We start from the raw sequence: 11,185 nt of genomic DNA, 5'->3' as shown, positions 1-11,185 counted from the left end.
AGCTATACCACATTTCAGTATACACCAATTTTTAGAATATTTAAAGTAAGCATTAGAAATTTATGAACAATATATATACATATATACATATATGATAAAAAATTGTATTCTCTTAAATTGATTTTTAAATGATTTTGTTAGGCAAAATGAATTGGAAGGTGAAGTTTTTGAGGTATTATCAACATTCACAGACTTCATGGCCTTTAAAGAAATGTTCCTTGACTATAGAGCTGTAAGTATTATTAATATATGACCATGAAATAGGTGAAGAAATAAGAATGAAATAAAATTACTTTTAGGTAAAGGAAGGAAAGGTTCAAGATCTTAGTTCTGGAATATCTGTAATATCTTTTAAAACAAACAATACAATTGACAATGATTCCATTGAATAAAAAATATTTTAGTAAATGAAATTAACATTTTTTAACAAATAAGTTAGAAGATAATTTAAGGAACATTACGTTTATTCTGTTTGCAATTTTTTTGTTCTTTTTTTAATTTATGGACGTACAAAAAATATATATACACTACATTGGTAATACTCTTAAAATTGAGAACGTGTAACATTGATTGTGTTTGTGCTTCACAAACTCAGTACTCGCACAAATATACATATATGTTGCATCGCTTAAAGTACCGTAACGAAAATAAAATGATAAAAAGAATGCAACATATTTAATTCAGCACATAAGAATTTCCATTTGTACAAGTTTGCTGTTTGTTTCATTGGGCATGCGATATGGAAGCGTTCCTGCGAAACTAGTCAATGCTCGTGCTTGTTCCCGAAGGTCAAGTAATTGTTGTTTCCTTGCTTCTTCATCACCCGTTTCTACTGATTTTAACTTCTGATACTGACGATAGAGAATCGTCATTGTGGCTAAAAGGACGTCTGCTAATGTACCAGCTACTTCTGGTGGCACACGTCGTAATGCATTTACTCTTTCGTCGACTTCCTTTATATGTAGCGGTAGCAACTTTGATTCTGCGATAGTCTATAAATAAATCAATATTATACATTTGACATAAAAATTAAAATACACATAGTAATAATCCCTGATTCCTTACCCTAAGAGCACTCTGATATTGTTCATTGTGAAATTGATCAAAGAACACCATTAGATGCCTTAAAGTGTAAAATGCAGATACTAACTCAGATGGTGCTTGTATCTCGATATTTTGATACCTAAAAGTAAACGTTTATATAACAATTTGTTTTTTTAATAACGATAACTTTTTAGTCCTTCAATATTACCTTGTACTTATCTCAGTAGCAGTAACCTGCAATCGAGATCTCAGCGAACCCTGTGAAACCGTTTGACTAACTACTTGTGCCAAAAGCGTGCACATTAAACTAAGAACTTTCTCGTGATTACCAGCGAGATCATACATCATTATAGCATCTTCTAAAAGACCTTTTCTATATAATGTATCCGCACTTATATTTATTACGTCCTCTGTATTAATCTGGAACTGATCTAAAATTCCGGGAACCCAGCGATCCTTTTCTATTTTTCCAACCAATTGTATTCTATTTGCTAGAGAAGCATCAACTACCATTTCAGCAGCTGAAGCGGCGAACATGTTACGATCATGTGGATCTTTCATCCATCTGAAAGCATCATGTAATAAAAAATAAGTTTCTAACATTTTAATAATTTGTTTTTGTACATTTTTTATTATACCTTAATAAGAATAAATAATGCAAACATTCTTTTGGATCCGTGGAATCAAATCTTTTGACGTACAGTAATATTAATCTAGCAAAGTTTAATCTTTTTGCGGGAGGTTTATCAGAGGGATCAACGCTTATCAATGGTGCTAAAACACTTTGACTAACTCCTAATAAGTTGTGTTCGTGCATGGCAGCTGCTAAATGCACAGCATGTGGCAGGTGTCTGGCTCCTGCACCTCTTGCCAAAAATTCAATTGCAGCTTCGAACTGACCAGTTAAAAATAACATGGAAAAATATACAAATGGTTGTTCATGAGCATGGTAATATGATTCTCCATATATCTCTGATATTGTAGTTTGCAAATAATCTAAAGTTAGTTTATTCTCTGCATCTGGCTGATCTCTAACTTGACATAGTTTTAGCCATAAATAATCATCAGCAGTGCAAATTACATCAGAATGCAAGTCATCAGGTTCACAAGGAACTAATGCACAGTATGAAACTCTTTTATATGGATCAGTAACTGATTTAACATGTTTTCTATAGTGCAATTTCAAGTTTGATTCTGCATAACTACTGGGATGTCTTTGAGGATCATTGCAAGCTTCTTCTAATGCAACTTTAAATTCTGGAAATTCTGTGTTGCACTGATTCAGGCACTGCAATGCTGCCTTGTAATCACCAACTCTCATACAATAATAGATTAAAAGCCACAATGGTTCACCCTCAACCATAACATCATCTAGTTCCCTTAGATTTTTTACTTTGACAAAAACAAAACTTTTAACTAATGGCACAGTGCCTGGAATACCACCCCTTTTTGCTTGGGCCAAGTTCTCACTAATAACAGAAGTCATAAAATCTCTATATCTATTTTCCAAGTATTTCCTTGCATGTAATACAATTTCCTGCTCAACAGCAGCAGTACTCCTTGATTTAATTTGGTCTTCCTTAGGAATAGGTGGAATGTCCACCATACATTTAACCATTTGCCAAATATCTACAATCTTTGTATCATTAAATGTCTTTGCTGCTTTACAAAATGCATTAAACAAATTTGGTCTAGTTATTCCTCTAAGTACATGATCATTATAGTTTTGTAACTCTTTCACATAAGCTACTTCTACACTGGATAAACCACTGACCATAGAGCCAGCTAATTTAGTACGTTGTGGGGTCCCACGTAAATCTACAAGCTCCCCAGATGGAGCTGTCATAGCATTTATTATTTCAAACCGCATTTGTTTCCATTCACCCAACATATGTTCCATTTGTTGAACTCTGGTAAGTTCAAATGTCTAGAACAAAAAATCATAAGCTCAATATGTAGAACCTTAAAGTCTTATTAACATAAGAAGCACAATATGATATCTTACATCTTTGTGAACTTGTTCAATGATTGATAAAATAGCATTCTCCTTTTCATTTCTGAGGTAACTAACTATATTTGTGTCTGCAATAGGATCTAAGGGTTCAAATGTACGTCTTGCACTAAGTGAATTCAATTTCTGTGATATCTGAGGTAAATCAACACCACGTGAGCCAAGTAGAAGGTGTCTAAAATTATAATATATTATTTTTCCTGATGTTAAATAATACTAAAACATACATTAAATCTGAAAAATATTAATGATACAAATTTTGTTCAATAAGAAAATTTCTTGTTTGTAAATTGAATTATATTATACAAATTACAAGTTTAAATATCTACTATACTCTGTTAGAAATCTTTGGCGCCAGAAATTTATAAAGCAGGTAGGTTATGTGTTACATCAAGCACAATTATGAAAAAATGAATAAATCTTCTGTTGCAGGCATAAATTTTAAACAGTGCATTTAAAATTGGTTTGAAAATTTCATATGCAATGAATATTTAAATTTTCTTACGCCTGAACTTGATTATCTTGAGTGCCGGTTTGCGTGACACGAGACCACAATTCGTTGGAAGCTTCTAAGATTTGACGAAGGTTTCTTTCAACTTGCGGAAGTTCTTCATTACCTTCTACGGCAGCGGATAATCGTTCCGCTGATCGTAATAATTCACTGAAACCAGTATCACCTGGCAATCGAGAAGAAACTGCGTTTAACATGTCGGTGTAACTAAGATCACTCATATTTGAAAAACGATGTTCACGTATTCCATGAGTTACAGACACATGAGTGAAAATTGCAGGGAATTTTTGTCCTTTCATAGACTGCTAGATAACATTTTTGATCACATTTTCAATAAACGAGAAAATAGTTTAATGTATAGATTTTAGAATACAAACTATTAATAGTAGAAGGAAATAATTTTCTGTCTTCAATAATCATTTAACAGATAAGAATATCAAAGAAATAAACGTATTTTGTAAAATTAAATCACATAAACTATGACTTGTGTACATGAGAGCAAGCCTTAAAATTTAATGCTACCAACATTATGACCTAATATTCTCATTATGAAACACCCTATACAGATTGACAGTCGAAGTGCATTCTTCTGCTTGAATTTGACTGCACGAAAGTCCGTGCGTATCTGCGAACAATATTTCTTTAAATAATTCTACCGAATGTTCACGAACTTCGGTAGCACTATAAGTGACAAGCATGTAAAACTTTCATCTATTTGATCTGAATCGTTGGGGCGAAAACTGAACAATGATTGAAATAAACGTTGCGTTTTATCCGCGTGCTTCGTACACGTCGTGATCGACAAATAGCCTGATGATGATGTTCGTTCACAATTAATAATGGAAAAACGGAATTCCAATAGCAAGGATGACTGTCAGGTCCTCCAATGTTTCGTCGCCAAGCAAAATACCATTTTGATGCGTATGTCGGGAGAATGTGACAAAAATGTCAATACATTACGTCTCGGCATGCTCGTTGAGGCTGTCGAAGATTTAGGAGACAGCTTGCTTAAAGTACGCGTCATTGATACGACAGGATCAGAATGGCGTGGTACCGAATGGCGATGTCACAGATTCGATTTAATAGCCGTTTCGCCAGAAGTATGGAAATTTCTACCTGCTGTTACAGTACCACAAGAAAGGGTTCATTTGGCTAACCGTAAACGTCTGTGTGAAGAGCTTATGAGCCTAGCAGTAAATGATGCTGTTTGGTATTGTGCTAATCCCCAGGGATGTACCAAATATTTGGCTATTATTAAGTACATTGGACCTGTGCCACAGCTTGGCCAGGGATATTATTTTGGCCTTGATTTGTTGGTAATTTTGTGTAATATTTCATCTTTATTAGAAAATATATCCTTTCGTTTTTCTTGAATAATATTATTTCTTAAATATATACATATGTGGTTGATAATGTGTTGACAGGAAGGAGAAGAATCTTCTAAGACAGCTTTGTTGAGCAAGGAGTACTTTGTTTCTAATCATTCTGAAGGAAGATTTGCTTCATTAAGTAACGTTTTCCCATTAATACCTGGGGGTCCTACAGGCCTTGCAAAGACAGACAAAAGTACAAAAATTTATATCTACACAGTTCTATTTTTTTTGACCTGTGGAATTTAAATTTTATAATTGAATTCTTAATTTCAGATTTATTTATGAAGAATGACATAGGAAACAATTACACTAATGATAAAAAAAAATCTGTACTAGATTCTACACCACCTGTGATGTTAGAAAGATTCATTAACTTTGATGACAATAAAAATAATAATAGAGACCAAAAATCTTTGTCAAAGGAATACCTTCAATCAGTAAAGTCAATAACACATGAGAATGACAGCAATGTAACTAAAAGCACAACTACTCATGGTAATAGCAGAAATGTAGAAATAAATTTTAAGCTTGGCTTCTTACTCACTAGAACACTGTTGGCTTTTCTAAAAATCCTACATAGTATGCTTGTCTTCACTCACCATGTGGAGTAGAGGGAGTCAAGAATAACTGAGGTGGTTAAAAATAGCCACAATCTTAGTCTCACTCAGTATTGCCGGCAAGCTTCTCAGTGTTGTAAACTTTATTATAATTTTATTGTAAAATGGCTGCTGCATTGCAAAACATCCCTGTCTTTGTGTTAGAGCATAAGTGGAGTAGTGATATTGAATCAAATTTGTACAGTGATATTGAGGGGACAGTTGCACACATGAGTCCATTGAATTGTAGTAAGGAATAGTAGACATTCATGAATTCTACTGTACTTCCATGTTTCATGTTTATATAGCCTGTCAAGTTGCATTGCCTTGTTTTTTTCGTGATATTTTTTTTACAATTAGCCCTTCAAATAGAATGATATTTTTGTAAATGTAAATTTAAACTTCTATTATTGTAACAGGTAGTACACCTGAAAAGAATGAAAATAAAAAAATTGGACGAACAGAAAACTCTGATTTAATTGTGGGTTCAAATGTGAAGGTGCTTTTGGATTCTGATGTACACTATGGAGTTATTCGTTGGATCGGAACACCCCCTGGTATTACCCCTGGAAAATTAATGGCAGCTGTAGAATTGGTGTGTATAACGAAAGGGTTTCATCCAAAAAAATTTTTAATTAAACTATAAATAATTATTTCGTCTTCAGGACGATAGTCACCCATCAGGTACCGATGGAACATACAAAGACGTCCGATATTTCCACTGTCGACCTTATAGAGCTGTTTTCATAGATCTCGATCAATGTTCTCGTTGTGACACCATGGTAAATATTATTTTTTCACGATTTTTTCACTCATCTCCGTGTAATAAAAAGTATACTGTTATAGGCGAAAATTGATGATCCAACAACGTCGATAAGTACAGATAATTTCGGAAATATGGAAAGCTCTGTAATTGTCGGTATGGTGCGGCCTATTTCTGTAAAAGGAAACTTGGAAAGTATTTGCGGAAAATACCGAGGAATCCAAGGCCATCACAATTCGTGTTATTTAGATGCCACCCTTTTCAGCATGTTTACATTCACTAGTGTTTTTGATAATCTATTATTTAGGTATTGATTAAACATTACTCAATTTTTATTGAAAATAACAAGATTTTACATGTGATAATTTTTTTAAGGCCGCCAAATGAAAAGGACTGTCCACAATACGAAGAAGTACAAAGAGTATTACGCGAAGAAATTGTAAATCCACTTAGAAAAAATATGTTTGTAAGAGCAGATCGAGTGATGAAGCTGCGAACTTTGCTCGAAAAATTGTCGTCCGTATCTGGCCTTACTAGTGAAGAAAAAGGTACGTTCTTATGATGTAAGCGATCCATATTTCATAAATTAAAATCACTTGAACTCCTTTAGATCCTGAAGAATTTTTGACGTCCCTGGTTGCTCAAATTCTGAACGCCGAACCATTTCTCAAATTGAGTTCTGGTCAGGATGCATATCATTACCAACTTTTCGTTGAGAAGGACGATCACTTAAACCTTCCAACCGTACAACAATTATTAGAACAAAGTTTTCTTACAAGTAATATAAGATTGAAAGAAGTTCCTTCATGTCTTATCATACAAATGCCACGATTTGGGAAATCATTCAAAATGTATCAAAAGATTCAGCCTACGTTGTTACTCGACGTGACAGACATAATTGAAGATTGTACGTATTGTTAAAATATTCCTTTTATAATGAATTATATTAATATTACAATAAATTTCGGTTTTTTATTTACAGCTCCTCGGCAATGTACTGTTTGTGGAAAATTAGCAGAGTTCGAATGTAAAGAGTGTTACGGACAATGCGGTGCTGGTCTCGAAAGCACTGCCTTTTGCTTACAATGTTTAGAGACGGTACATTAGATAAGCAAATTTAAATAAATAGCCAAAGCTCAGATATTCTAAAAATATAATACTTCTTCAGGTACATCAACATGAACGAAGGACAAATCATGAACCAAAGAAACTTGTAGTACCAATGGAATTCGCTATATTGCAAGAACATTGTCCTGTCCCGCGATTGTACCTGGAACTATCAGCAGTAGTGTGTATCGAAACCTCTCATTATGTGTGCTTTGTAAAATGCGGTTCAGGCTCAGAAGCACCGTGGTGTTTCTTTGATTCTATGGCTGATAGAAAAGGTATTTCTATCATGTTTTGTATTAATTCATATAGTGATTAATTTTCGATATAGTAATTTATAAATTATTTTTTTGTCTTTAGGCGAACAAAATGGTTACAATATACCAGAAATGGTTCCGTGTCCAGACTTCCCATATTGGTTAAGCGAAGAAGGCGGAAATTATTTGACTGAATTAACGGACGACCGTCACCTACCAGAACATGCAAAACGACTTTTATGCGACGCATACATGTGCATGTATCAATCCCCCGATGTTATGATGTACAAATAAGTTGAATTGCCCGATAATTTAGGTAAGTTAGGTTTAAAGTCATTACTCAATGAACTTAAGCATAATGTTTGTGCTTGTTTTATTTATTTGATGTACGCAAATTGGTGGTACGACAAAGGCAATTATTCGTAAAAGACTTATATCAGTAAAGACAAGAGATTTAAAAAAAAAAGAAACGTGAGGCTGAATTGTATCGGCTCATAAAGTTTATTCAAATGCTGACAAACATGTAGTCTTAAGGAAACTAAAGCTATACATATGCTTTATACAAATCACCTCAGAATCATGTTTTTTAATTACAATTTAGTAATGTAATTCGAGCATAGTACGGTTTCATTTTAAGTTCAGGAGATATATGTATACATGTATATATTTATCAGTGACGTAAAATTAAATTTTTACACTACATGGAAGTTTTAAGAAAATCTACCATGCTATTGTAAAATTTATACATATTGCACGACCTATTGTTTATCAGTTTAGTCGAAGTTCAAAATATTAGATGGAAATCTTAGCAATTCGCGAAACTGAATGTTTATGCATCGATACATATATGTACTAAGATCGTGTAGGCTTATCAGAAATCATGTACATGAAACATAGAAAGAACACAGTTTTATATGAACAGTTTATCAATACATTAAAGACATTTTGTGACTGATTTTTATAGCAAAGAGCACAAACAGCTAACAAATTTTTTGTAACTTAAAAATATAATGACTAGGACTCAAAAGTTAATGCTGCACTTTTAGATCTACCGCTACTGTAATAATTTTGTACTCCCATTTTCATAGTATCAAATTAGATTTTTTTTTGTAGCTTTACTATTATTATTATCGTAAGAATCTTAAAGAATCTAATGGAGATACTTAGCACAACACCAATTTAAAATCCACTAAATTTGTTAATTCTTTTTTAATATAAATAACAAGAATTTTTTTTAATATTTTCAACTTGAATATCTTTTTAATTCATTTAGAAAAGGAAATCTATATAGTTTTTAGACTTATCAAAATTTGATTAACATATAGCAAATTTATATGTTTAAAATATATTGGATAACAAATGTGTACATGAAAATTATAAAATTGACAAGGAAAATACGAATCTAAAAATCTTACACAGTTGTTCTTCTGTTTGATTCTTTGTTAATTACAATTACACTTTAATATTATACGAAAAAAACTAAAAACAAAAAAGAAAAAAGGTAGAATTTCTATTAGAAATATCAAGTTTGAAACACACATCACTCCAAGAAAAAATATACAAGATAATTATGAAAAATGATGGTGTATCATTGTACATAATAAGAAAGTTATGTAATAGGTGAAGTTCAATGTTCATTCATGCCTTTGTACGGCAGAAGTAATAAAGATAATGACAAAGTTTGTAAACATGTATTATAAATTTAGTATCTATCTTCATCTTCATCCATGGCAAAGTCACTGCCAACGCCGGAATCTAATACGTAGAGAGGACTGTAAACATACACCGAAAAAAAAAAAGGTGATAAATACGACCAAACAAAGGTTGACCTAAAGAATGAGTATACTCACTTTATTGCTCTGCATGGGAAAAACACAATGCGTTTTAACTTCTTATTGTAGAAGAAATAATTAAAAGACCATAGACATCCATCTTCTCCAAATGGATCAGATGCAAAGTCTGGATTGTAACTAAAATGTTTTCATATTCTTAGTTTACTTAGAACATTTTACAATTTTCTCCCATGAGTGCAAAATGCTTGCACTCATGAGTGTAAATTCAAGGTGTCTGTACTCTGAAGACGTTGACTGAAATATTTACCTATAAATATCACATTCATTCAATGATATTTCATCATCGATGGCAGCCCAAAGGGCCGTTCGGAGGGTGCGATAATGATCTCCCGCGGTTGCACTCAAATTACTGTCTACAGCATTCATGACCCACTGCAAGCTTGGTTCTTTACTGAATTCATGGCTCTTAGCATCAGAAAAATCATAATCTGGATGGAAAGCTGAATTCAAAGTGGCAATCAAATAGAATAGTGTTTTTCTACTGATTGTATCACATAGTGGACCATCTTCATCACCAGAAACACTGTGGCTGTAGCAAAAATATGGAGGCTTGTTAAATAGATACACAGGTAACAGATATCAAAAAGTAAACATAGACATCTTATGATAAGGCACTGTGAGTTTTTATAGTTCTTGCTATTTTAGAATAGCATATTATTTTCTGTATTAAAGGGGATGATGATATTTATATTTGTAGGTTTATTATTTCATTACACCACAGTTAGAATTCTTAGTACCTAAAGTACCCTTGAGCAGGTGATGTTCCCAAAGATGTTTGTGGTGGTGACAAAGCTTGAAGATCATGTGGAGTAAAACCTTGTTCTGCATTGAAACGTTTGTACAGCTGTTTATCATTTCCAGCCATTTTGCAAGAGTAACTCTCTATTCTGCAGGTCAGAAGGGACAACATTTAATATTGTTCTAAATGGTTCATATCATAGATCTAATAAATATTGAACCAATCATCTCACCTGCCTATTATTTTGCTGTCTCCAGTCTTGATGGATAAGGCACTGTTTATAGCTTCAAAACGTGTACTCTCCAGCAACTTCATCTTGTGAACAGCAGCAGTTACCCTTTTATATTGTATAAGAACAGCGTCTCAGTACTGAATACCCTTGGTGCATCTCCTAGCGTAATGCTTTTGTCATTAATACTCCATTAGACAGGAGTTGATGACTTTTAGTGTGTTTTTCGACAATACTTGACCTCGTTTCTCAGTCGTACGGCCAAGGTGTTCAATATAATCGAAAAGTTAAAAAGCTTCTACGACTTCGAAGACATATTGAGTCTTTGTACATCTTTTTTATGTATATGAAAATTCCTTTCCTCTTCGAGTGTACGAAATTAATCGTGGACGTAATGATTTTTCCCGCGACGCCGAGCTTGTACATCACAGATCTCTAATTAAAGATATCGAGACGAATTTACGTCCGTGCGCAGTCCGATTTCAGCAATCGGTCCTCAGATTAAACCTTCAGCCGTGACCAGAGTGTTGCTGCTTTCTTGCAGCCGCGGTGAGTGACGTGCAAGCTAAAGAGAGGGAAAACGGCGTAAAGGACGGCCGACTACCCTTGACAAAACAAAAGACGCCGTTTTTTAAGTCGAAAACCCGCGCTAAACAGAAAGTTACTGGCGAATAAGCCACAATGTTGATAGAGAACAATGAA

At 33.5% G+C, this 11,185-nt stretch overlaps 4 protein-coding genes across 4 annotated transcripts in view; 2 read left to right on the top strand and 2 right to left on the bottom strand.

The window, feature by feature from the left end:
- The window catches only part of LOC108571695 (ADP-ribosylation factor-like protein 2-binding protein), a 1,011-nt gene extending 619 nt beyond the window's left edge, over positions 1-392 (top strand). The window contains 3 exon segments of the mRNA XM_017933798.1: positions 9-75; positions 77-232; positions 300-392. Coding sequence (XP_017789287.1) covers positions 9-75; positions 77-232; positions 300-392 — 316 coding nt within the window.
- Positions 393-680: 288 nt separating this feature from the next.
- Positions 681-3,787, bottom strand: LOC108571684 (nuclear pore complex protein Nup93-like). The gene is made up of 6 exons (XM_017933787.1): positions 3,561-3,787; positions 3,050-3,230; positions 1,683-2,971; positions 1,253-1,609; positions 1,066-1,183; positions 681-992 (listed from the first exon to the last, which is right to left on the bottom strand). The coding sequence occupies exons 1-6, from the start codon at positions 3,785-3,787 to the stop codon at positions 681-683; spliced, it is 2,484 nt and encodes an 827-aa protein (XP_017789276.1).
- Positions 3,788-4,212: 425 nt separating this feature from the next.
- LOC108571674 (ubiquitin carboxyl-terminal hydrolase CYLD) lies at positions 4,213-8,149 on the top strand. Its single transcript, XM_017933776.1, has 11 exons — positions 4,213-4,882; positions 4,991-5,132; positions 5,213-5,434; positions 5,955-6,130; positions 6,201-6,317; positions 6,382-6,605; positions 6,674-6,846; positions 6,909-7,205; positions 7,281-7,396; positions 7,467-7,683; positions 7,766-8,149. The coding sequence occupies exons 1-11, from the start codon at positions 4,406-4,408 to the stop codon at positions 7,954-7,956; spliced, it is 2,352 nt and encodes a 783-aa protein (XP_017789265.1). The 5' UTR covers positions 4,213-4,405; the 3' UTR covers positions 7,957-8,149.
- A 1,161-nt stretch (positions 8,150-9,310) lies between these two features.
- On the bottom strand, positions 9,311-10,835 carry LOC108571680 (repressor of RNA polymerase III transcription MAF1 homolog). The gene is made up of 5 exons (XM_017933783.1): positions 10,487-10,835; positions 10,253-10,402; positions 9,763-10,044; positions 9,513-9,632; positions 9,311-9,434 (listed from the first exon to the last, which is right to left on the bottom strand). Exons 1-5 carry the CDS (start codon positions 10,567-10,569, stop codon positions 9,365-9,367), a joined length of 705 nt encoding a protein of 234 aa, XP_017789272.1. The 5' UTR covers positions 10,570-10,835; the 3' UTR covers positions 9,311-9,364.
- Positions 10,836-11,185: the final 350 nt, after the last annotated feature.

Source organism: Habropoda laboriosa, unplaced genomic scaffold (genome assembly GCF_001263275.1).
Source record: "Habropoda laboriosa isolate 0110345459 unplaced genomic scaffold, ASM126327v1 scaffold123, whole genome shotgun sequence".
In the NCBI taxonomy this organism is placed as follows: Eukaryota; Metazoa; Arthropoda; class Insecta; order Hymenoptera; family Apidae; genus Habropoda; species Habropoda laboriosa.
The sequence above is the reverse complement of the archived record's forward strand: the minus strand, read 5'-3'. Positions and strand labels throughout refer to the sequence as shown.